The 27,133-nt window shown below is 48.0% G+C and overlaps 2 protein-coding genes across 5 annotated transcripts in view; one reads left to right on the top strand and one right to left on the bottom strand.

The window, feature by feature from the left end:
* Positions 1-13,578, top strand: part of LOC144941155 (uncharacterized) — a 36,044-nt gene extending 22,466 nt beyond the window's left edge. For all 4 annotated transcript variants that reach the window (XM_078867707.1, XM_078867731.1, XM_078867715.1 and 1 more), the window contains 8 exons: positions 2,027-2,179; positions 4,885-4,960; positions 5,384-5,763; positions 6,897-6,986; positions 7,343-7,654; positions 11,305-11,454; positions 12,612-12,685; positions 13,234-13,578. In XM_078867707.1, coding sequence (XP_078723833.1) covers positions 2,027-2,179; positions 4,885-4,960; positions 5,384-5,763; positions 6,897-6,986; positions 7,343-7,654; positions 11,305-11,454; positions 12,612-12,683 — 1,233 coding nt within the window. In that variant the 3' untranslated portion in view covers positions 12,684-12,685; positions 13,234-13,578. The remainder of the gene's footprint in view (positions 1-2,026; positions 2,180-4,884; positions 4,961-5,383; positions 5,764-6,896; positions 6,987-7,342; positions 7,655-11,304; positions 11,455-12,611; positions 12,686-13,233) is intronic.
* Positions 13,579-15,167: 1,589 nt separating this feature from the next.
* LOC144941177 (uncharacterized) lies at positions 15,168-25,291 on the bottom strand. Its single transcript, XM_078867745.1, has 4 exons — positions 25,160-25,291; positions 21,944-22,065; positions 20,537-20,794; positions 15,168-15,495 (listed from the first exon to the last, which is right to left on the bottom strand). Exons 1-3 carry the CDS (start codon positions 25,180-25,182, stop codon positions 20,595-20,597), a joined length of 345 nt encoding a protein of 114 aa, XP_078723871.1. The 5' UTR covers positions 25,183-25,291; the 3' UTR covers positions 15,168-15,495; positions 20,537-20,594.
* Positions 25,292-27,133: the final 1,842 nt, after the last annotated feature.

The following is a 27,133-nucleotide window of genomic DNA, read 5'->3' as shown; positions in this document are numbered from 1 at the left end:
CTCAATTCTGCAAAAACATACCAATTTAGCATTCTGTGGATGACTGACGTACAACCGAAGTTGTAGATGAATCAAGGTAATGATTCATCAGAAAATCATTACACGACTACTAATCATCTATTATTTGAAACAACAGACTTCGGTGTTTACTGGTAGATGAATGGAAGCACTGAGCACAACAATTGGTGTCTGCTGCCTGCCACTTGATGCTGGAAAGCATCCAACGACTGAATTGATTCACATTCAGGGGGAGAAAAAAAATTAAGGCAACGTGCTGGTCGCCAATAACTCAATTAGCAGCAACAACAAAAGACATCAACGCATTAGTCGTGGCTTCAACGAGGAATATTTGTGTGGCAAGGATGTTGATCTTTTTGTGCACAGCCTGACCGAATGTCAAGAGCTTACAAACTAATCAATACCTGTTTGACGTACGAATCGATGCATGACCAAACACTTCTTGCGAACCACCGTGTGGTAATTATTGTGTTTAAAATAGGGCCATCGGTTCAAAAGGCACATTTGGATCTTTCGAGTCATTGTGTGCGCCACTGCGCATTGAACGGCATCAAGTTGACCCACGCCGTTACGTAGAACTATTCCTGGCCATGGTTTACAGCAGCAGCAGTGGTGACAATTGCTTTCTAAATCTGGACGGTGCCTTCCCTAGGTGATCTAAGCCTAAAATTAGTACCTGGGACAGCGGTGTAATGAAATCCACAACTTGGCAAATAAAGACAACCGGGCATGCATGTGTCTGGCCACACTTCCTGCTCACTCATGCGCTCCATCAGCCATAACAGGTGCCCGTTAACCAGCATCCCCCCCCACCCCCGCTTGTCTCTTCAGCTAAATAGGGATCTTTGTCTGTCTGTGGATTGTATATACTGTGTATATATGTGTGTGGGGAAAGGTGGCGCAGTGTTGCTCGCATGGAGAACCAACCCGGCTACCTGAGTTTGATTGCCGGCCACTGTTCTTAGCAGTGGCCAGTGATATCTGAATGTGTCCTGGGCTCAGTCTTGAGGTTAAAATTGGCCTTAAATGAATACCTGGTGCATTGTGTAAACATCAGCACCGGGGAGAAAAAGGCAGCTGGGTGTGGTGCTGGCCACACAACCATTTTGTGCGCTAATCTGGCCTTAAAAGGTGCTTGCTAAGAGCACTTGCCCCAAGAGGTTATGTAGGCTACAGATGATGTGTCTTTGTTGTGCGGGAGAGTGGTGCTTCAGTGGTGAATGTACTGCGCTTCACACCTGGCAATTTGAGTTCAATTCCTGGCCACGGCTAACATCAGTGGCGAGTGATATCTCAAAGAGGTCTGGGCCTCTCCTCAGTCGACTTAGCCTTAAATGAGTACACGGTTGAGCGTGTAAACATTATCCCAGGGGGAGATAAAGGTGGCTAGGCGTGGTGGTGGCCAACAGCCACCATTATAAATATTTATAGTTGGAGGGGGGCTGGACAAAACGTTGCAGCGAGAACAAAATGCACAATGGACAAGCGCAAATTATATCGTCATCCAGCATTAGACGCCTGTTTAAAGTTTGTCTCACATTGACTGTATCGTGTGTGTCCACCCCCCCCCCACCCTGAGTTTCGGTGAACACCCGTCCTCCCACCTACACTGACCTCGTCAAGGAGCATGAACCATCACGAGAACTCCGGTCATCCTCGCAGTGGCGTTCGGCTAGCCATTGAACAAAGACGGTCGCAGCATCGCACACTTTCAGATGTGCTTCTGCGGCCGTCTGGAACGCTCTTCCGATATTAGGAAGCCGCTGGAGTTATGCACTTTTAAATCATCTAGGTTGAAAACGAATTTATTTAGAACTGCTTTTTGTGCGGAGGTTCTTCTCCTTCCCCCGCACTCGCAAATAACGTGGTTGGCTATGTACGGCGCGAAAGAAGCTCGACACACACGTAACTACTGTAAACAGGGTGCCGCTGTCGGGGCCAGCGTGGCGACCACACGTACCTGACGCGTTTCCGACCGTTCTTAACCCCGCGTGCCCTCTCGCCGCAGCTCATGCGGCGCCATCGCAGCTCGCAGGCGTCAGCACCGGTCGAGTGGAGCCGCGATCGCATCGGCTCACGGCGCCTCTCCGTGCCGAGCACCGTGTCGGAGCAAGTGTTCAACGCGACGCGCACCGACTGGTACCACGAGGCCGCGCTCAGGGTCAGCTGCCTGCCTGCCTCATCATTATTATTGTTACTATATAAACAATATTTTATATTTTACCAGGTAAGGTTCGCTGAAGCTATACAGCTCTTTTTTCAGAAGCTACTTGGCCACAAACGATAGCTCAACGAAGCGGCTTATCGTGTGGAAATTTAAAGCAGCCAAATTCTCTAAAGGCACGTTTCTAAATGTGGAGGGAACAACCGGAGGACCCGCACAAAAACACACGCGACCATGGGGAGAGAGACATGCAAACTCAAAATATACAGGCGTCGGGGTCGGGATCGAACCCACCACCGAGGTAGTTAACATCTCGCCAGCATGGGATGCTATTATGCCGTTCCTTATTGTGGTGTTGCCCACGATACGTCCCGGTACAATGAAGATGGCAACGACGATGACGAAAAAAAAGGAACATCTCTTGGGGAGAAGAACATCTCGCAATGTCAGAAGAAGAGAGAGCCGCATGTAAATGCATCGTCTTGAGCAGTGCATTATGACGCAACTGGCAAACAACCAGGGTGTTTAACAACGACAGTGGCAACGAGCCGTAAACCCTTCTTGCGAGCGACGTGTCCTTTCCAAAGCCTTCTGACCTTTCTTATCGGTCATAATGATAGCTTTTTTGGTGACTTATTGAAGTTATTTTTTAAGAAGGTAAAGTAGTACAAAGATGAGCAAAACACCAAAGATCTGCAAAATAATGTCTCATTTACAAAATACAAGTGCTATTCTTGAGTGGGCCTAACCTGGAGAACAATCCAAAACATTAATGGAGCAACTGTTTGGTTGTAATAAATTGCTAGATACACCTGTTCATGGATTTTTTAATTACAATCTCCAAAAAAAATCATCATCACAACTATTATTCAGATATTGAAAGATGATTGTTCATCTCACCACTTTAAAATCCAGAATCAAAACTACCACAAAGACGAGCCCTCTGTGTACAGCGTCACCTTTCTGGGTGGCGAGGCGAGACACAGGTACCCCCAATCCCGCAATCGTTAATAATAATAAAAGTATTCTTAGGTTTTTTCGGTAAAGTCACGTGCTGTGACGGTTCCACCTGAAGACGGAGGCTTGTGTTGCCTCCGAAACGTCGTGATTTTTATTTTATTTTTATTTTACTTTCATTAATTTTATTTTAATTTTTTTTACCTACGTGACTTTACCGAAAAAACCTAAGAATATGAATCCTTGCAGTCACGAAAGCTTCAAATCTAGAAATAATAAAAGTGTTTTACGCAAGAAAGGCCTCACATAGTCTCGAGACTCATTTTCAGGAGAGTCCGGCATTGGGTTGTTTGGCCAGTATCATAAACGAGTGTTTGGCTTGTTGGAGAAAACTGAAATTGCTCAAGAAAACCTACCATACACTCAAATCTGCGCACAGATGATAGCTACTTCGCTGCTCAAGCCTACAGCACCTGGTATTCTCAGAGATTCTCTCTTCCAAGTACTAATCATGCACAAGCCAAGTGTGCAATCAGAGATATGACGAGATTAGACACATTTTAGGGTGATTTGGTCATCGGAATACGACGATTGATGGCGTAATAAGCACTTTGGCCAGGTTCCTGCATTACCTTTCCATGAGATACGCTCACTCACAGAAGCCTTTAAGTGACTCAGATTCAAATGAATATCGCATGGTATCAGGATGTACCGTTTCTCTCACTGCACATGTACGGCGTTCGTTGATCCTAAAATATAATTTTAATGGCTGAGCAATAAGTAAAGGGCTGGCAACGTGCAGGTTGCGCTTTGGTTGGAATGATGTGTGTGTGAGATTCTAAACGAGGGTCCAGAGAACCCACACACACTCGCAGTCTACCGCTTCTTCGCGCCCGAGAATTCACAGCCCCTGGCAGGCACATTTCTAATTATCTGCCTTTCCAATTAGGGCTCGTTATCTCTCTCCTGACAGTGTAATAACAATGCACCTGCATGCCGTGGCAGCACTGGAATTTCATGCCCAAACCTCTGTCCTTCAACCATTAACAACACCCACGCGCCAAGTGGTAATTTGCAAGGATGGGGATACGAAGCTGCGTTTGGCTTAATCACCTCGACCTTTTCTCCCGCCCCACTGTGCCCCGAGGCCTGCAATTATTATTATTATTATGCCAGCCTGCTCTGATTTGATGATTGTCACGATTTTGGTGATGTGATTGGATTTAAGAGTCCGTACTGTTTGAACGTTTACGATGCACTCTGGCGATCAAGTGAACTAACTTCATACCAAGTACCATTTATCATCGTCATCAGCCATCTACTCTTGAGTGAAGGTCTTTCCAGTGCTGTGAAATACTGTAATAAATTAATAATAATGATCAATTTTCACACGCACAATTTGATGTGTTGTGAATCAGGGCATTGTCGCACCTCTAATATGTGCGTTTCCCAGGCTTGACGCTCGCCACACGACTTTTGTATGTCAACTCCTAGGTCAGGGGTCGGTAACCTGTGGCTCCAGAGCTGCATGAGGCTCGTTAAGGAGTGACGCTATTTATTAAGGAACGTCTCGTATTTACATGCATTGCGGCTCTTGCAATATTGAGGGATTTGTATACCGCATTCGGAAAAATGCCTCTTCTTGATTTGGTTGCCGACCTCTGTTCTAAGTGTTGTAGGCTTGCTGTTTGTGTTGTGTTGAAACTTGCTGAAATATTATTATTCCATCTTTTTTTTTATTACAGAGGGCACGGTCAGACTTCATTGTGAGCAACTGGAAAGTGATGGAGGATGGACCGGAATTGATCATGGAGTCCGAAGGTACAGCCCGAGGAATGCCAAAGACTGGTATCAAGAGGAAAATTTCACCCTAAATGTCTCATCCTGGGCCAGTGGTGGTGCACGCTCGGATCCAGCGATTTGGAGGCGAGCATTGGTGGATCGAATCAATTTGTGACGGTCCCCGATATCACTGGTCTGCGAGATGGCCAAGAGGTGCCTTTGCCGCAAGTGCAGCCTTTTGTACGAGGCATTTGGCCGTTTCCATCAATGACTGTTGGGCATTTGTGGACATAAACCAGAAGACCCATGCATACGAGGGAGGAACATCCGCATGCAGTGCCCTGTTCAAATACTAACCAGGCTCAACTCCGCTTAGCTTCCACGGTCTGATGCGACCCGGGGATTTTGACCGTCGGTCTGCAGCACTCCCGCAGCGCCTCTCCCGTGTTTTCTCTCGCGCAGACTCGGCCGGCGAGCACGGCTTCTCGGCGCAGCACCTTGCGGCTAAGCCTCGCCGGAGCTCCTCTCGCCTCACCGACGGCAGCGCCAGCGGACGGGCGAGGACTCGCTCCCAGGAGGACGCGAACGGGCCGCGCCGCGCCCGCTTGGGATCCTCCGACTCAGAGTCCGGTCGGGCGCCGCGTTCGGCGCTGTCCCGGCCTCTTGCAGACTCGGCTAAGAACTCGGAGCGGGATGAGTTCCCGCCGGAGGAGGACACGAGGCCCAGGCGCCGGAGGAGCATGCAGCAGCAGCAGCAGCGGTCGACGCGCTCGCTCGCCGCCTCGATGGAGGCCATGGCGCCGCACCTGGGCAGCAACGAGCGGCTCTACACCTCCAACCAGGCATGGCCACGGGGACGAGCGAACAGTGCATGGCTACCGCGCACGGAGGCGGAGATGTCACTGGTTGTACGCGACGCGACCGATACATTGCGGTGACGCTCGGGCTGATGTCGCCGAGCGTTGGGGCTGCCGCGAGGAAGTGGGAGCAATAACGTAGCTTGTTTAAATCAGAGTTTGCCATGTGTGTTTTTTTTTGTTCGGAGAGGTTGAGTAGCTTCCCAGTTTCCATAATGGGATCGTGTCAGTTTAACAGCGACTGCCGGCGTCACGTGCTCTGATTGATGCATTGCTCTTGCAGTAGCCTCCCAATCGTAACTGTAATTCGTTGGTATCTGTCACGTGGGCCTTACGTTTAGTTGAAATTATTCACCGCATCCTAAATGTATTCACGATACAAAATAAAAATTTCCCATTTCTTGAAATTTTACTAATAACTTGTAAAAAATAAATTCCCCTTATTTAAATTAACAGATCATTTGAAACAAGGTAATTTGTAGAAAGTGACAAGATCAGTGGCGTTCAATTTTTGCGCACAAATTAGATGGAAAAGTGGTTTCTGCTAAAAACATTCTTCAGTTCCATTACCTCGTAATTTGCAACAGTTTAAATTGTTTCACTTTATGGAAGAACCCCTAAAATTGACCAAGTCGTTTAAAATGCATGCAGAGACTTTGAATCCGTTTACGACGGCCCGTAAATGGCAATGTTCTAGAGAATCAGCCATAAGTGGAGGTTCACTTCTATAATTGGGGGGCAGGGGTTCGCTTTGTCCTCAAACTCCGCACATGGAATTCGCTTATTTTACATAGAGATAAATACACATCCTGTCTGTTAATTACATCCTAATTATTCATGATCCTACACCACAGCACATGATGAGTGTCCCATTAATTGGTAACAGCTGTGTTCTATTCACAGCTTTGCAGTCAATCTTCGCCTGTTGGGAAGTAATAATTGAGACTTCTTTGATGGTGATTGTTCTCTTTCTTGCCATCGTTGGTGCTACGATTCATGGTGACAATGTTGCGGTGCTGCTGCCTCAACCTTGCTCTGCTCGGGACGGTGTTTCTGTGGTTTCTCTGCAATCCGGGTGTCCTTCTGCTGTGGTCTGACCTTTCCCCTCCTGCCTGCAGCTCCCTCTCCTCGTCAAGCGCCTGATTGCTATAGAGCAGAGCCTGTACCGGCTGGAAGGCCGAGTTGGCAGCTCTGTGGCTCTGGATGAGGTATGTGACCCTGACCTTGGAAACCCTGGGTGCTATTTACTTTTTTTTTATCTCGCTTAATTAACACAACGTTTGACAGAGACTGTGCGCATGATCTTGGGGGGGGGGGGGGGGGGCACCGTGTGAGAATTGCACAGTCGCAAAAAAATATATCCAATTTCACCAGGTCAGTTGAGAAAGTGAAAAACACTGTTCCCAGAGGGCAGTCCGGGGGTGGGTGGTTATCCTACTCTCCTCAATGCAGTCACGTTACAGAAACCGACCTCGTGACCAATCTCTTGTGTCTTTGTGTGACGAATGAGACAGATCATTAACACGTCCTTCTTCGCTGTCTGTGGGGGTTTTACCCATCTCAGGACGCCTTTAATCAGCACAACGAGAACCGCGGCTCGGCGCAGCCGCCCTTTGAAGATGAGCGGCCGGATCCCCGCATGGATAACGGTTGGGCCACGGTTCGGAAACAGCAGCCGCAGCAGCACCAACGCAAGCCATATGGGCAGCAGGAGGAGGAGGACGAGGTGGAGAGGGAGGACGAGGCAGGGCGACCGTCGTACCGGCGATTTGAAGAGTCGACGGAGCCACTGAGTGACTTTTCTGACGACGGCGATGAGATGCAGGGCGAGCCCCGGCGGAGGAATGACGGCGACAGGTGGAAGCCGGCCACGCAGGCAGGCAGCCCCGCGCGATGACGGCACACACCCGGCGTTTCGCACCTTGCACAGAGCGCGTCCTTCCCAGATCGCGTGTCTGTGGCGCATGTTTGGTTTTGGTGAATAGAAAATTGACAGCCGTACTCCCAAAGCTCAAGAGCTGAATTGTTAGTGGCATTTCCACACAAACTTCTGAAATTGTTTTCAACCTTCAAGCCAGGCGGTCCCGGTTCAGGCACTGTGCAGCAGCTACTGAAGCGATGGATTTCACGGGAAGAATCGGCTTGAGATTTCGGCAGTAATTTTTCAACCATTTTTATCTATTTTATTATAATATAAAAAGCAGTTTGAATAACATATAAGCTGAAACTGGGCTGCACTGGGCCTTGATGTAAATTATGGGGGTGTTTTTAGGAAAATTTATATACCAAGGAACCCCACTCCTGATGTCGCCCGGTATTTTGATGACACATTGCAGCATGTACGCACACGAAAACCAATCTACGCACAGGGACACCGTGTGGACGTGGTTGGGACAAACCGATGTGGACCCTGACTTGCAGGGCTGATGTCGTCAACATATACACATACAGGGCACTCTTTTTCTTATTTCCTTGCATCATGCTGCATTTTGAAAGGCTGCCTCTGAGTTATTAAGTTTATTGTATCTTTGTGTAACGAAGTGGTGAGAACTCCAGAGTGCAGGACAGTCTCATTTTCAAGGGTGACCTGGGTCACCAAAACGACAAAAACAACGAAATAAAGTACAGGAACGAAAAAAGAACCCCAGAAATTCGAACAAAAACAACCGTGCACACACGAGAAATAAAAAAAACACGCAAATCGATGCTGAACAATAAACTCTCTGCAACGCCAGTCGACTCGGCTGAGGCCTACACGTCGCGAACTCCTTCTGATGGTCAGGCCACAGTTGGAAACCAAAATAAATTCTGTTGGGCAGAGAAGCGTCAAACTCGTATTTAACTTCAAAACGCGTTAGTATTCTGAAATGGGAGAGGTTGACACACTGCAGCTTTTACCCCTTTTTCATTGATTGCCAACAGATTTTGACTTGGGGTAGAAGCAGCTTGTATGTGTGTGTGTGTGGCTCATGTAAGTATTCTTGTTCCTAGCATATTGTTGCTTATTAGTGGCAATAGCCCTTGAGGATCAATTAGAAATGCTGCAGAGATTGTGGAGTGCCACTCACCGATGGCTTATGGGTCCCTCGTGGTACCAGTAATGGCACAAACAAAGGCCTCTCCAATAAGCTCGCGTTCTTCATATTTACTCAGAATATGAGCGTGAAGGCTCTTTTTGGAAGTGCCCGTGATACAATACGATGTATTTTGCTGACAAAGCTGTGCAGCATGCGGTCAGGTCGATTTTTTGTTCTCGGAGTGTAAGGCATGCTGTTATTTTTTCTCCCACTGAATTATATGTTGCTTTCACCGTAGCTGAAGATCCTCTTGTGCGCCCATTATCTCCGTACTAAAGATGTTTCTGGCTTGGGCTGTTATTTGGGAGTGCATGGACTGTGGCTGAAAGTCAGATTGATCTGCTCAAGTCCCACCATCCCAGTTGTAGGCATTTCTGTATTTCCCACCTGGATATTCACATTCCCATTTCACTCAGCACTGGGAAACTGGCAAACTCGAAAATGGACCACACATTCTTCATCTCTGACTCTTGCATTAGTTATTTTAAATTGAATCGCAACGGTGAGTACACCAGCATTAAATAAAAATTGAACAGCGAAGCTTCCCAGCTAATGTTCTGGGACCAAGAAAAATTTAGCTAGAGGTCTGAAAAAAATATTGAATCAGGGAATACAGTTCCCTAAATATCAAATGCAAATTAAAACCCAGTGTGTTTTGACATGATATTTTCTTTTCTCGCGACCGATTTTGCTTGAGCGGTTTATTTATTAAAGCAAATTATTTATACGGCGAAAAAAATGTGTGAAAATATTTCGATTAGTTGGCAGCCATTTAAAAATGGCAGGCACCGGGCATCTGACCTCCAAAAGACTGGAAACAACACTGCAGTGCATGCCCAGCATGACGAAGTGATGGCATCGTCAGTTCTTTCCCACCTCTTCTTTGGATGCTGAAAACACACGTTTAAACTGTGCTCGTGGAGTTTATTTCTGAAAATGTTTAACACATTTTTATTTCATTGATTAAAGCAGTTATTGTAAAGTGAATTCATGATTTTCGTGGTCGATTAACCCCTGCACTCGTGACACGTGGTTCCATCATGTAAATGGCCTTAAGCTGCGCAAGTTACGTGACGAAACCCAAAACTCAAAGTGCATTTGGAATGCAAATCTGATACAGCAAATATGGCTGTGACGGTCCCACCTGGTGATGGAGACTTGTGTTGCCTCCGAAACGTCGTGATTTTTATTATTTTATTTTTATGAATTTTTATTTCATTTTTTACCTACGTGACTTTACCGAAAAACTAAGAGTATGCATTTGGAAGTTATAGTGTACGATGGCCAATGCACATTAATTCACACACAGCGGCCCATCCAAAGGAGGGTGACGTTGGGAATCGCCACTTTCTTAAGAGTCTGACAATTGCTATTTTATTGATATTTACCGGATAAAATGCATTTAATGTTTTTTATTATTATTTGTAGGGCACTGTGGTTTGAATTTTCACAGGTCCCTACTCCGCACAGATATTTGACGTAACTGCTCCCCTGACGCTGACAGCTGTCTAGCCTAATCGACTCCGTCACGTCCATCATCGGCCAGCAAAATGTCGTTTTTAATTTTTCCGGCCCCCTCGTCACAGAGGGTTGTTCGTCACTCCCCATTCAGTTACACATCCCAGACCACCAGCCGTACGGACTGCGATGACGACGGGTGCCTCGTGGCCTGTGTTGACAAGGGTTCAGGCCGTGTTGACAAGGGGGAAACGTTTACGCAAAGACGCGGTGTGGGGGGTGCTGAGTGTCCGTAGCAATGTGGGTTGAGAGAACGTTGCTTATACCTGTGAAGTCCATTTTTCCAAGAAAGCCTCACCGAGTCTTTTTTTCAGAAGTTGCACTTTGCTATAGTGCATCATTTATTGTTAACGAGTGTCCTGTGTGGTAGGAAAGCTGAGTGCCCACACACAGAGACAAGGGGATGAGCTGCAAAGGTCCTCATGAACAGTTAATTTGCTCGCTTGCTGTACTGCCACCTTACAACCAAACGCACTAGGTGTTTCACAAATGCACCAAAAATGGCTCAAAGGGCAGGGAGCTCAGCTGGCACGGCTGGCGATTAAACCGTGTTCTCAGGCGTACATAGTTGGTGTTCTCAGACTCTCAGACTCGTTACATTTGGCTCCACGCATAAATTGCACCTCTGAAAATTAAGAATTTTAACTCACTCCCCACGAAGTGGCAGTGTGGGTGGGAAAGTGCTTGCCCCCTCCTGTGTGGTCTAGAGGTCACTTGAAGGGACTTTGGGGGTAGCTCCGATATCCATTCCTTGGACCGTTTTCTCTAACAAAGGGATGCACTGCTCTGCGAGCGGTGTGAACGGATGCTCTCAATGTCGTGACACGACACCGATTGCAGAATCGTGATCCACCAAACCCTTGCCAACAGAACACCACCAAGCCTGGCATCATTAACAACGTAACGCTTAGCATCTCGTGGTTGTACACAGGTGACGCCAGGGAATAGCAGGGCGAGCCGGCATGTGTGGCGCCAGAGGAACAGGGAGACGAGCAGCCCCTACAGCACGGACACCGACCTCTCCGAGCTCGAGAACCAAATGGCCAGCACCAAGGCCCACCTGGAGGATGCCGAGAGCCAGGTCCTCAGTGCTGCGCGTTGTCTGTGCGGTTATGCCGTCGGGTACTGGCTATAGCACACTTGTGCTACGTGCTCTGCCACCCGAGTTAGATATTTTTTTCTCAGCCAATAACAGTGGCGAATATTTGACTGGTCCTGAGCTCCCCTTAGCTTGACTCGGCTTTAAATGTGTAACTGGTCCAATATTTAGGCATCGCCACTGGGGAAGACAAATGTGTCTTCCCCAGTGGTGCTGGACACCCACCCCATCGTGTGTCGTGCTGGCATTCATAGGTCCTTACTAACAGCACTTGCCCCAACAGTCTGCTCAGGCTACACGGGGAATCTTTATCTTTGTGGGAGTCAAACGCATATACAACAGGTGACATCACTATCAATGCCACATGGCAATGTAATGGAAACGTAGCAGGGCTCAATTTCAGCCATGTCAATCTGTTAATTATTTCTGCACCCAGCACACCACATCCAGTATACTGTTCACTCTGGCTGTAGCTCCGAACATGTACCTACTTCAGTTTACCAGTGACCCATAGAATATTCCCATGAGAAATTAGGCCCAGATCTACGGGGTATCCTCTGAGGAGTAATAATATTGGCAGGATATGCATTAATTCATTTATTTAAAATGGACTGACACTTAATATTGAATCGTGTGCGGTGGCGAGATGTTCACTCCCTCGCCTGGTATGCAAGAAGTCATCCCGACTCTGACGCCTGTATATTTGGAGTTTGCATGTTCTCCCCGTGGTGGCGTGGAATTGTTCTGGGTCCTCTGGTTTTCCCTCCACATTTATAAATATACGCTTAGAGTATTTGGCTTCTATAAATTTCCACAGGATAAGCCGTAGTTAAGCTATCATTCGTGGCCAGGTCGCTTCTGAAAAAGAGCTACATAGCTCGGTGGGCCTTACCTGGTAACATTTTAAGTTTTAGTTTTTCATAACAATTGAAGAGTTCACGATTTGTGTACACTACATGCAAATGCTACGCATCTCGGCCTTCTGCACCCAACATTTTGTGATGCTGTGCGTGCGAATGCATGGGCGGTTCGTGCACGCAGCTACTCAGGCACGGGCGCCATGTTAGCGATAAAAGGGCTCCGTTCCTTGCTTTGCGTGTACCCTCCCGAATAATCGGCTGGCCCTCCTCTGACTGCAGGTGTCCGACATTGAGAATCGGATCGCTGCCCTGAACATTCAGCCCAGGAGGAGTGGGACACAGTCGACGTGAGGGTAGGTATTATTTTTGGGGACAGTTAATCGCCTTTCTTGGAGAATCAATCCTCGTGGACATTATTTCGTTTGGTATACTTCGGACACATCGTGAGAAATGCCCCGCTTGTAGAACACTCCACAGACTTTTCTTTTCCACGATAAATCGTCCGACTCCAATGTGCATGACTATTGACAGTGACGTGACCATGGCCAACCGCTTAGTGAGCCGCTGTTGCGTGCTTGCAAAACGTGGGTTCAACCTGTGCAATGTGATTACTACAACAACAACAAAATCCCATTGGTTTCCTGCTCAAGCAAGAATAATAGGCATTGCTCACCTTGTATTTAGAGCTTAGCCAGCGGTGGAAATTCCATATTCAAACGATAGGGGCCAACGGTAGCATGAGGAAGCAATTGCAGGGCTGCACCGTTATATTAGCTTTAATTTGCGTTCGTGTATAATTCTTCTGAATGTAAACTCAATATGATGGGTTTGTTTTAAACGCTCCAAACATCCTGCAATATTCACATGAATGATGTCTGTGTGTGTGTGGTGCGCTGCACAGCCAAACACTGAAGAGAGACCGGCGGAGGAAGACAGCCGACACTAAGTAACTTGCACCTCCGTGTGGATGTGAAACTTCGTGTGCTTGGCGTAGCAAGTGAAGATGCCTCGATGGGTGATCCAGGATTTTGATCTCGAACCCCGGCCGTCGACTCCAGAGTGCGGATCCTCACAAAGATGCCAAGGATATTTATCAGCTCGCGGGAAGCTTAAGAAGGAATTTGTTTTGAGTTTGTTGTACACCGTATGATAGCTACTTCGCAGCGAGTAAATTTAAAATGCGTTTTGTCCCGACAGTTGTTCTTCGTTGTACGAATGTATTTGTGCTAATATACTTCAAGACGATTATCGTGACTCTGTGTGTGTGTGAGTGTACACATCTGTGTCCGTGTGTGTGTACATGCAGTGTTTATACACAAGTGGGGGGAGCGGTGGTGTAGCACTAAGCGCACTGCGCTACGAACTCGACAATCCGAGTTCGATTCCCGCTCACGCCCAACACCACCAGTGACGATTATTTTAACCGGTCCTGGGCCTCCCCTAGGTCGACTCAGCCTCAAATGAGTACCCGGTATGGTGTATAAACATCACCACTGGGGAGACAAAGGCGACCGGGTGTGGTGCTGGCCACCCACCCCCTCGTGTGACGTGCCGGCCTTCAGAGGTGCTAGCTGACTGCACTTGCCCCAACAGTCTGTTAAGGCTACACGGAAGGGGTATCTTGTCCTTAACTTTGCACAGGTCCGTGTGTTTATTATTCACGTGCCTTTGTAGGTGCACGTGTTGGGTTTTTTGCGATTATCTTTCTACTCGTGAGCTCGCCTTTGATGTTGCAGGCGTCAGGGCTGCTTGTGCGATGTGCCAAATGCAGCTAGTGTCTGCTGCTGCCCTGTGACAGTCGCCCATTCAAGTCGTTGCTGATGGACAGTATCCACTCATCTTTCAAATTACATTTGCTGAGAGAGACAAATATATGCAGGCACAGTCCAGCCAAACATTTTTCGCGTGTGCAGCGGCCACGGCTGCGAGCTTCTTGCCGTAAGTTGATAAACAATTGGAATCGCAGGCAACACCTTGTGTGTGTCCGGCTTTTGTACCGGACAACTTGGAAGCAGTGCCGGATTATCTTAGTAGCAAAAGTAGCTACATATGTAGCAAGAGTAGCTACATATGTAGCAAGAGTAGCTACATATGTAGCAAGAGTAGCTACATATGTAGCTACGGGCCCCGCACTTCCAAGGGCCCCGCGCTAAACGCTTTCCAGCTATCAATTCCGGTTCAGTGATTCTGCACTTGCTCTATTACTGTAGTACTATACCACCTTCAACTATTATGAACGACTGGCGTTTTAAGGTTAGCGATTTGTCGTATTATCCCCCCCCCCCGGTTAACCTGCCTCTGACATGTGCCGTTCCATCCGTGTATATAGTGTCATGCGTGTCGGGTATTTACAGCGTCCAGGTATGTGTGATTAAGGCGTTGTTCCTTGAGTGGCCGTTTCGAGATCACCGGGTTCACCGCGGCGCGGGTTTTCGTCACGTGCTCTGCGTTGTGGCCGAAACGTCGTGAGAATTGTATTTTATTATGTTATATTTTTATTATTTTATTATTTCCCTTCTACGTGACTTTACCGAAAGAACCAAGAAGATGAATCCCTGCAGTCACGAAAGCTTTAAATCGAAAAGTGCTCTGTAAAGTTCGACGTTTCGGTTCTTCTCCCAGCACGAAGGGCAAAAATCCCAGGCATCACTCGGCGCAACCCACATACCACCCCCTCCCCCCCAGAGAGATGAAGACATCGGAAATGTGTTTGTGTTTAGTTTGTTGACATTTCCCCCGCAGCTCCGATCAGCGCGGTTCACACAGCTCTGAAACTGATGGGCGACAACAGAGACCACACCACGCGACAAGTTCTGCATCGTTTTCGGTGCTTTAAATAAAATCAAAGAATACACTTTCTGCTTTTTTTTTTACTTACAGGAAACAAGAGCGTGTTCTGTGCATTCGCTGCTGCCCGGTTAAACGCAAACGCGGCGCGCACTCACGCGGTCGGGAGACGCGCGTGTCCCGGGAGGGGTTGGAGTGGTCGTGGCGCCAGAGACGCGCTCGCCGTGCGTGGCCACCGCGTCGCTGAAGCGTTGGGACATCATCTTCGTTGGGACATCATCTTCGTTGGGACATCGTTGAGGGGTGACGAGGGGGGGGGGGGGGCCCGACGAGGATGGCGAACGGACTTTGGGGGGGGTCGCAGGAGGAGGAGACTCTTGGAAAGGGAAGGCGGCACGGACACCACGTCGAAGTGTTAGCGCCACGCTGGAGTCATTTAACGTCAACAAAACACTTGGTGGTTCAAACAACGACAACATTTTTCCGTGTTTTGTTTATACAGAGGTTTTTTTTAAACTAATGTTTTCGTCACTGCATTCTGAATGCATTTATAAAGCGTGTGTAAATATGTATCGTCTTGAGAGCGATATTTTTTACCAGGAAGGTATATCTTTTTATGGAGCCCTTTGTTGTCAATCCATTGCTGTACGACAGATTCCCGCTGGCCATTTCGGTCATGGGGATTTTTTTACCATATTTCACCACACTGTTCAGTGTGGGTTGCTAAATTGTGGCGGTCGCTCAGATCTATGTAGATATTACGATCCACTGATGTTAACCGTGGCTGGCAATCAAACACAGGTTTTTTCTTGTCGGTAGTGGAGTGCTAACCACTGCGCCACCGATCCGCATTGAAATATAACTTCATTCCGCTATGGTGGCATCGCATGCCTGTCATCCAGCACTGTGCAGACAAGGGCTGATAGATCTTGACTTAAAGCTTTCGTGACTGCAGGAATTCATATTCTTTGGGTCTTTCGGAAAAGTCACGTAGATAGTTTCAAAGAAAATAACAAAAAATAACATTAAACTACGACGTTTCGATCGCAACACAAGCGTTCGTCTTCTTATTATTATTATACCCAAGAATATAATAATAATAAGGTTCTAGATTTGAACCTTGATACAGCAATTGTGCCGTGACTGTTCTACCTGAAGACGGAAGCTTGTGTTGCCTCCGAAACGTCGTGATTTATTATTTTATTCCTTTTATTTCTTCTATTATTTGTTATTTTTATTATTTATTTTTTACCTACGTGACTTTACAAAAAGACCCAAGAATATAATAATAAGGGTTGATAGATCACACAAATGTTGCGAAGCTTCCTTCCTGTAGGCATCGAGGTGCCATACTATCGTGACGGGGGGGGGTCAACCCCGTGACAGGGTGTATGGGGTGAACCACGTGTTTGAATGTATGGGATGTACTGTGTGTGGAGCTTCTTTCACACATTGTACGTCGACAACCGCGCTAATCGGAGGTGCGGGGGGGGATGACAACAAACTAAACCACACAAAAACAGTTCTAAAGAAATACAATTCCAATCTAGATGTAAAAATTAGGGTGATGGTGATCTGGCACAGGAAGAGCCGGTTTGGGTTTGCCAGGTGATGAAGGAATTGATGAGCCTCATCGAGGTCACCAATTCATCAGTGGCGCAGCCTGCGCTGTGAATGAAATAATCAGTGATGGAACCGCGTGCGGTGATATTAATGCAGGACGCGTGCAGAGAAAACACGCGCGTCGGTCGTTCTATACAGAACAGGTGCGTGGCTTAATTTCATAGGGAGATTAAGCAACGGACCGTGCCAAACGCAGCCCAAGTTTCAAATACACTGCACTGCATGAGGACCCCCCCCCTTTTCCACCGTATGGATATGCGGCGAGAGATCACAGCAGAAGGACAACACGGCCACGACATCTCTGCCCATTATCCATCTAGCAGTAGAGAGAGAGAGAGAGGGGCGTGACCATGGAGAACAGCCACGCCGAATGCTGTAAGTAGCTGCATTGCACCACAACAGGCTGCCTGGTCATATGATTTTGAAAGTATGTGTTGTATTATAAAGCACGGCAGGGTTGTAAATTAAGAGTATGCCCCCTCCCCCCCCCACTGGGTGGGTTTCCGTGGTGGTTGGTGGTGGTGGTGGTTGGTGGTGGTGGTTGGTGGTGGTGGTTGGTGGTGGTGGTTGGTGGTGGTGGTTGGTGGTGGTGGTCTGGTGGTGGTGGTCTGGTGGGGGAGAGAAGACGAGCGAGGTGAAGCAAGGACATTCCAGCAGTGTGGGGCGAGGGTGGCTGCCTCTGGCGCCATCCTGTGGGGGGACAGGAGCGGTGCGCTGCGTTGCAGCTGAGCCCCCCCTCCCCCGCCACCAACATGTCAATAGTCTGACGTATGTTGAACTTGATAATTGGTTTTTTACCCTTCTATCTGGCAACAAAACTGACACCTTTTTTACAAGGAGTCATGTTTGCATAGACCACAATACCGGCAGTCATAATGCAAACGCCAAAAGGCGTCATCTGGTCCAACCCATGTGAGACTAGGCTCTAAGGAAAGCTGTCTCGGGTGTGGATCAATCTACTTCAAGGACAGTGCACATTATCAGAGTTATGTTTTTTGTCTGCATTATGACTGCAGGTATTGTGGTCTATGCAAACATGACTCCTTGTAAAAAAAGGTGTCAGTTTTGTTGCCAGATAGAAGGGTTAAAAAACAATTATCATATTTTTTACTGCCAAATGAGGTTCCAATGGTATATGTTGAACTTCTTTCGCACCGTACGTAGCCAACCGTGCCGTCACTACCGTCTGACTCGTGCCGTTAACAGTTCTGCTCGGCGTGATAAGCAGTGGCTGATAAGGGGGTGGTGGTCTGGCAGTGTTGTGCCCTGAACCCCCGAGAAGAGCTAGACCTGTGGGTGACTAGAAGATTAGCTCAGAGGGCCACATGGGGCTCGCCATGGTGAGGAGTGCAGAGGTCACGCCGTAAGGTCACTTGATTGAGCACCCAGTGGGAATACTGCGGTGGAAGGGGTGTCTCATCAAAGGGGCGTTAGAAGTCTTTAGGGCAGTGGTTCTTCTTAACCTGGGGGTGCAAGCATCCCCTGGGGGTGAAGGCATCCCCTGGGGGTGCAAGATGCCCTTTCTGGGGGGGTGCCAGACATGGCCAGATTTTTTTTTACGGTAAATAATCGAAACACAAATTAACCGCGGCCACGTAAGTACAACTGCTTAGTTTAACCAGACCCGATGTATTTATTAACATCGAGAACCAATGGGGTGCAAGGCTGCAGTGATGGTGAAGAACCACTGATTTAGGGGGTGTCAACAACTCCCTGAACCCCCACGGAGAGCGGTCAACATCGCGACGGTTGCGAGCCACCGTGGTCACTCGCGCTCCTGTAGCGGATAGTGGGAACGGCCCCATATCCGGAAGGATCGGCAAAACCGCCTTTTATGGCCACAACGGTGGCTAATATTATTGCAACTTTCTAACCTGTCCCTACTGGATATATATGTGGGGGGGGGGGGGGGAGAGCTTTGTAACTCGTCGGATTTCTCCCGGGATAAAGAGATGCTGATTCCGAGGTAGTCTTATCCGAGGAGAGAGGTAGGTGTGGAGTGGGTGCGTGTTTGGTCGTTGCTATTTGTAAGGTACTGGTGGGTCGGTGTTGTGACCTTGATGTGGGGAGCGGGAGTGTGGCAGTTAGCGCTGCGCTACGAACCTGGCCACCCTAGTTCGGTTCCCGCTCACGGCCAACATCGGTGACGATTATCTGAACCGGTCCTGGGCCTCCCCTAGATCGATTCAACCTCAAATGAGTACCTGGTTCGGTACGTAATAAACATCGCCACTACGGATAAATAGCGGCCAGGCGTGGTGCTGGCCACCCACCCCCTCGTGTGCCTTCATAGGTGCTACTCACTAACAGCACTTGCCCCTACAGTCAGTTAAGGCTACACGGGGGGATGACGTGATGTTCGAAGTTGCGCTATCGTGTGGAAATGTGTCGGGCTTGACCTGGCCTACAATTAAGGGACCGTCAACCCAAGAAATGCATTGCCTCGGGTGAAAAGTTGCCGCACGCTCGCAGCATTAACCCCGCCACGCGAGCACGAGTGACCTGGCTCACGAAAACGACATCGGTGACACCGCAAACGCTTTATAGATGTCTTCTTGGTTCTTTTGGTAAAGTCACGTAGAAGGGAAATAATAAAATAATAAAATTAAACATCTTTTATTATGTTTTATTTTGATTACTTTATTATTTCCCTTCTACGTGGCTTATTTTATTATGTTTTATTTGTATTATTTTATTATTTCCCTTCTACGTGACTTTACCGAAAGAACCAAGAAGATGAATCCCTGCAGTCACGAAAGCTTTAAATCGAAATTTAAGGTTTATAGATGGTTAACGCAACGTCGCACACCCGTCACTTAATCGCGCGCGTGTGACTTTAATCACGCTGCACTACTTGCATTCATAATATATGATTCTCGTGCTAAGTGGAATGCAGAAATGAAATGGTTAGGGTTGTGCGTGAAAAAGTCTTTGACCACCCAAATAATTATATTATTAATATGGCTCTGCCAATGGGCCTCCTTGAAAACGTTTTGGTGCAGAAGGCAATTGGGCGTTGTGAAAAGGTCAGTTTTTTTTGGGTTGAGAATGTAGTTTTGTATGCGTTTCACCACTGGGTTTAATTATATTGCTCCTATAACTGACGTCTGAGCGAAATACGTAGAAATATAGGAATCGATAGTTTCATTTTTATAGCTGAGGTACTAGAGAATAAAACCCCCAAGGTATGACGAAGACAACTTTAACTGATCAGTGCGAACCATCAAAAAAGGGTGCTTGATAAATTTGAGATGACTCGTAAACGCACGTATCCGAGCTATAATGTTCATAAGGAGATCGAAAAGCCGAGGTGAATGCAATCCGTTTCCAAACAGATCCAGCTCTTACGGAGCGGCGCTCATCAGTCGGGCCGTGCACTAAATGGGTGCCCCTTGTACCACCCCCACTTCCACTGACACATCCGAGCCGCGGCCAGCGCAGATGCCCTACCATTACAGGAGGTTTTCCACTGCCTATTTTCCCGAGCCGATCCAACACCAAACTGTGAAACTCCTCTAGCTCCGAGCCAAGCGGGGCTGTGGAGGTGGTGTTAATAATTTTCGTTATGCGTTGGATCGGTCAGCACTCGACTTGTTTTGTGGCGTGTGATGTCAACGACGCGGCTTGGACTATGCAGTGGGGGGGAAACAGCCTGGTGCTGGCTTGGCATGTCTGCGGCCATATCCCTGTTGCAAAGCGGGGGGGTGGGGGGGTATTGAAAAATGCAACTAGCACGAAAGGGTTCCTCCTTGGAGATGGATGAATAGTCATGTGGAGTCCATCGCTGCTCTTACCTCCCACGGTGAATCCAGGTTGGTGGCTTGCGGCCTTCGCCACAGTAAAGGGCTCGGCTCAGATCCAAAACTGTTGAGGCTTCTCCTGGACCTTTTCCGCAAAGCGGATGGCCAAGGGCTTGTAAAACCGCGGAGCGATCATGGCGAGGGGCACGGCTCCCACGCCCTGCGTCTGCGTGAACCTCATTTGCCGTTTCCCGTAGCGGCTAATTGGCCTGACACCGCGAGACCGGTACCATTCCTTGTTCATCTCCGACACTGCAAACGACGCGAGCAAGAATGTCGGACACGAGTGCGGGGATGCACCGCGCGCGCGAAAGACGAAGTAGAAATACCGCTCCGTAATGCGTTTGCCTGCAATGTTGGGGCAAGTGCGGTCAGTGAGCACATAGTCAAGGGTTGTCGCGACACACACAGGTGCGTTGGCCAGCCACCCCATGCCTGGCCATATTAACCTTGCCACTGCTGATGGTTACACACCCAAAGCAGGTGGTAATTTAAGGCCGAGTTGACCGAGGCAAAGGCTCGCTGGTGGGTCACGACACAGACCCCGGAATGTTCCCTTTTAATCGGCTACGGTGACTTGTCAGTTGCACCATCCAAATTCCCCCACTTGCCATCGCACGCTCACACGTGACGTAGCAATCGAGAGTGCAGGCGCTGCAACTGCACCGGAACCCACAAGAAATAGGGTTTCGGGGCACGAGGAACTGAACAAAAATTGGGACATTGGACACGGAGGGGGGCAGAGCGGGTGGCGAAACCGGAGCAGAATGCACGAGAGACGTGATCAGATCCGTGTCGTTACTCATTCCGTTACGCGTTGAACATGTCTCGGTGTGCCACGTCCTTTCTCAAATAAATCCGAATCGGACTACGCATTTATACTGTAGGAATCCGATGAGCTATAAAAACTCTTTTTCACAGATGTGCAGTAGGGGGCGGGTAAGAACGTGACAACAACAAACAGTACAACAACACGATAGGAGTGCAAAGGACAAGAAAGGTAAACAAAGACGTCGGCTTTCCTTATATTTGTCTCGGTCCATAACATTTACTCCTGAACTTTGCATTCGGTTATTCCAGCTGCATCCAATTGTTAAAATTGTTTATTCTCTTGCGGTGCCTAATAATGTTTCAAGTCAAAACGCATTTTTTTTCTAATTCACCGTTTAGTTTTCTCATTACACACGTCCAAGGGCATCTAACTTTGCGCGAATGTCTCTCAAATATTGCGAATTGGCGAGCTTGCAACGTCGTTTGCTTTCACTCCCGTGCGCATATTAATCATTCCTCCCTTAAGTGGACCGGACCGCTGGCTTGTTGATTGCTCTGCTACTGATGATGATGATGCTGCTTCTGCTGCTGCTGATGATGCTGGAGACACCGACCCCCACCCCACCTTACCCTGCTCCGCCGCCTTGCGTCGCTCCGGGTTCAGGCACTGCCGAGCGTCGTTGTTGCACCGCTGCTCTTGTGCCACGAGTCTCCCCACGATCATCATGGCCAACCAGGCGGCAAGCAGCGCCCTGCACGCACACACAAAGACCCCCCCCCCCCCCGGCCCCGACAATGTAGCCTCGGCACGGTGTTCTTCATTGCAAGGCCCACGGGAGCACCGGTGGCCTTGAGTGCGACCCCTGGACGCCGTGGCCTCCCGACAACACACAAATGTGAAATCACCGCCCTCCGTCGTCATCGTGCTGTTGTCAACCCCCCCCCCCCCCCCCCATGGTTACAAATGCGTGGCGGCCCTCGCACTGATGAGGTCTTATCGGCGAAAGTGCCCCCCCCCCTTCCTGAGAATGCGAGAAGAACACTGCCTTAGCAGAATGTTGGGGACAGGCGCTGTTAGCGAGGGGCCCACTTTAAAGGCCACTGTCGTCTCCCCGGTGCCGATGTTCGGGCACCCACTTCGGCTACTAACATTGGAGCTGAGGCGACTGAGACGGGGATCCCACAAGCATTGTACATGTAAGTTCCGATATCCATCGCCGATAATATAACCCTGATAGCCGGGTTTGTATTTACGTAATGCGCTAACCACTACGCCACCGTTCCCCGCCAATACACACACAGGGGCACATACAAACCATGTTTGCATACCATGCACACACATGCAAGTGCACACAGATCGAAACGCACGCAAGGGCTTCTCGTAATAATGTCGAGTATAGAAGCGTAATCGGGTTTGTGTAGTCTCGCTGAATATTTACGGGGTGGAGTGGAAAGGGCTGTTATTCGCACTTTGCGCGCTATTAACCCGGGCGACCCGAGTTCCATTCCAGGCCAAGGCTGACGTCAATGGTGAGTGGTAACTATTCTTTTCCCATTTATCAGGTAAGGCCCACCGAGCTATTTTGTTATTTTTTGTAAGCGACCTGTCCACAAATGACAGCTGAACGGATGTGGCTTACCAAGTGGAAATTTATAGCAGCCAAATACTCTAAACGCATGTTGATTTTATTTTAAAAAACGGAGGACCCGGAGAAAAATCCACGCGACCACGGGGAGACCATGCAAACTCCAAATACACAGGCGGCCAGGGTTGGAATCCAACCCACGTCCTCCTGCATACCAGGCAAGGGAATTAACATCTCGCCACCGTAGCGGCCTGAACTGAAGCGGCGATCCTGGCTGGGGCTAACCACCTCGTTAGACCCGCACTGACCAGCCTGGTGAAGTATGGTTATTATACATGCCCGCATACTGTTTATTTTATATTTAAAACAAATCTCGTTTATAACAATGGTATCGCTTTTGCTTGATGCATTAACTTGTGACTACAAAGATTCGTACTAAATAAAATAATTCGCCAAACGCTGGAAGTAGGGACCGTCCTGAAACCGAATGACTTGAGGCTGGGGTCTTGGTTCAATTCATAAAGGGGCAGCCCTGCAATTACTTGCCGACGCCACCGCCGCGAGTATATTTGGCCTACTCTTTCATGCTGACCAGACGTCTTCGAAGAAGGTGAGCGTACCCGCAATTTACCCCAGCGCACGCGACCTGGCTGCCCATCGACCAACTGTGATGGACCCGTTTGCACTGCTGGGTTGACGAGAGGCGTGGATGATGTAAGGGGACTTGTGACATTGTCTCTCAGCTTCTGCCCTGGGAGATGGAATCGATCCCGACGTTCTAAGCATTACGCAACGGCAGCTGCATTTGGTTTCTCCGTTTCAAAATTTTTTTATGTTAATTGCGAGACATTTTGATATGTGCGGCAAATCGGTAATCGGTTTTGCATTTCCCTGGAGCAGGTTTTTAACGGTTACAGGTAATGAAAATGTTTTTTTTTTTACAAACATAGTCCAGTGCGCTCACAACTGCGCTACCGCTCCAAACCAGTATCAATATTTATACGCGGTTAATTAAATCTGCTATATTTTAACGTGCAAGCGTAAAATCCCACTTATGAGCAAAACCGTTCGTATAATTAATTGTAGCGATATTTATCACACCTTTTAAATATCATCTATCGAGAGGTGATAAGCTCCTTCATTTACAAGCTGTCATCACTTGAGGTACGATATGAGGTTCACCGTACAGACTTGCATTTTTAACCACTTGCCAAGCTTATGACTAATTTGCTTAGTGAAGTCAGGTCGGCTTCATGCCAAGCGTTTGGTCGACTAATTAAGTATGCGCTGTGTATGTTGAACTTCTTTCGCACCGTACGTAGCCAACCTTGCTAATTACTACAAGGCTAAGTGGAAGAGAGCACGTGGGGGAGAGGAATGACCACCAGCGGCGATGGAGCGGATGAGATCGGCTCCTCGCGCAGGAGCGAGATGAATCGTGGGCATCGGGTAACTGACGGATGACGACAGCGTGGGAGAGATGAAGCCCTGACTCCATCAGTGGCTCGAACATGGCTCATGAGAATGACCAATTAAAATGTTTATTTTTCCAGAGAAAGTGAAAAATTGAGTCACATGTTTCCAGGAGGCTCGTCCTCAGGTTGGCTGCATTAAACAATTGACTTTATATATATGCTTTACTGTATACTCAGAATTATAACAGGCCGCAATAACAATGTAAACGCTACCAATAGCTGTTATTAATGACTGTTAATTAGAACCTAGTTAATAAGTTCAGAGCTACAATTGTTAAGAGTCCACATGACCCACATGATCATTCTGTCGACTTTCAAGAGATGATACAATTTGTTTTATATAATCCAACAAATATCGCCGAAAGCATGCGAAGGCATCACCACGTGTAAGAAGTGACAACGACGACAATAATGATGGTGTTGCTGGTGATCAATTTTTAACAATCGGCAAAATGTGGTTTTGTGCAACCCAGATCTAGATGTAAAAATGACGATGGTTGCTGTTTGCGAAGCAAATTTACATGCATCTCCAAATGAATGATGATTCAGTTATACAACCCATAGGATAAAAAATTACAGTACAGAGAAAACAATCCACAAGTGTTAAACCCTTTAACACACTCCCCTATCAGACGTGGGAGCCATCGCTTCCACAATTTTCGATTGACCGGTTGAGATAAAATCGACTCGTTTTATACATCTGGTGGAGGTTATCTTTATATGTATATATATAGACGGATCGGCCAGCAATATCTTACGGCACCTACTTGGCGATCGACAAATACCTGCTCTTGCTCAGCTGTGCCATCGCTGCGTTAGCGACACGGACGAAGGAGGGCTCTGCGTACAAACTTTTGCCGTTTCGCGACGAGGCCCAACGGGGGTGGGACGTTGCGTGTGTCGCTCTCCTCTCCGCCCAACGCTTCTCGCGATGCAGGGAGACGCCGGTGTCCAAGAGGCCCTTTTATAGCTGCCCTGTCCCCCACCCCACACACACCTGCATGGGCCATTCGCGGCCAAGCCATGACCAGACAGTGCTTCCTTTGTTGATGCGAATAGACCATGCGTCATTTGCCGAATTGGTAGGGGGGGGGAACTGCACGGGTTTTTTGGAAGACAACCATTGTTGTTGTTGTTGTTGTTGTCGCTCCACCCTCAAGTTGCCATTCATCATCTCCCTGGGCCTGGGAAGGACCTCTTGCGCTTTCTCCACTTCAGGTGTTCGCTGATTAGAGTTTCCGGCGCTCTGTCAATATGTTTACATAAACGGATAGCCAAGTGCTTCACTCTGTCCCTAAGAGTGGCGTAATGAGAACACCACAATGGACCGGGACATTTTTATGTAGTGAGATGCAGATGACTGACATTCGTGGGTGATTTTTAAATAAACTACTTGCACGCTTCTTCTTGGTTCTTTCGGTGAAGTCACGTAGAAGGGAAGTAATAAAATAATAAAAATAAAACATAATAAAATAATTCTCACGACGTTTCGGCCACAACGCAAGCAGCCGTCCTCAGGTCTCCCCGACAGACCTCGTCTTCACCTGAGGACGGCTGCTTGCGTTGTGGCCGAAACGTCGTGAGAATTATTTTATTATGTTTTATTTTTATTATTTTATTACTTCCCTTCTACGTGACTTTACCGAAAGAACCAAGAAGATGAATCCCTGCAGTCACGAAAGCTTTACATCGAAATTTACTTGCACGCTGTGATACTCCAAGCTTTGTATATTTCTACAATGGATGCGAAAGTGCCTGGACTCCACAAGCTTGATTTTTTAAAGTATGTTTTACTGGGGCGCCACGGTGGCGAGATGTTAACTACATCGCCTGGTACACAGGGGGTCCTGGGTTTTGTCCTGACCCTGACGGCTGCTGTATATTTGGAGTTTGCATGTTCTCGTAGTCGCGTGGAATTTTCCCTCCACATTTAGAATCGACATGTGTTAGTTAGTTTTGTTTTGCTGCTATAAGTTTCCACGTAATAAGCCACTTCGTTGAGCGACCATTTGTGGCCAGGTCGCTTCTGAAAAACAACTATATAGCTCAGTGGGCCTTACCTATTAGAATAATAAAAATGTTTAGTTTAATAGTTGTTTTAAATACAATACTGGCCTATGATCTAATCAACCGGAATGTACCCGATCTCTTCACATCTCGAAAGTTAAGTAGGGGGTTAAGCCTGGCTTGTGCGTGGATGAGTTACCGCCAGGGTGGGCAATATACGGGGCAGTGGAGGGAGTTGCAGCGAAATCCATTTTCCTGCACCACTCCATCCGCTCGCTATTCTCCGAGGCTTCGCCAACCCGCACGGATCGGCGTGGTGAAGCACTTCCAATTTTTAGCACGGTTGGCTACGTACGGTGCGAAAGAAGTTGAGCACACATACACCCAAATAACCCTTGCAGCCCACACAGCGTGCGGAGGCCAACATCCAGGAGTGCATTGACAAAAATGGGCCGTGCGTGTACACACGCGCACAAATGTGTGCCAGGACTAGGGACGCTGGACGTAACGCTGAACTTTGAGTGAGGGCCCAATTCGTAAAATCTTCACGACCGGCAGAGTCTCGGTGATGTCGCTTATTCAAGATCTCGTTCGGATCGTTCACTTTTTTGTGTGTGGTGGTCTCATCCTATGCAACAAAACGTGAACTTTTTCTTTCTCATCATGGGACCTGCTTTGCCAGTGTCAAAATATAAGAATAGGGTTTTCCCCTTTTTTTCTGGCAACAAAACTTAAACCTTTTTACAAGGAAT

This window comes from Lampetra fluviatilis, chromosome 2, assembly GCF_964198595.1.
Source record: "Lampetra fluviatilis chromosome 2, kcLamFluv1.1, whole genome shotgun sequence".
Lineage (NCBI taxonomy): Eukaryota > Metazoa > Chordata > Hyperoartia > Petromyzontiformes > Petromyzontidae > Lampetra > Lampetra fluviatilis.
This window is presented reverse-complemented; position numbering and strand designations above follow the sequence as displayed.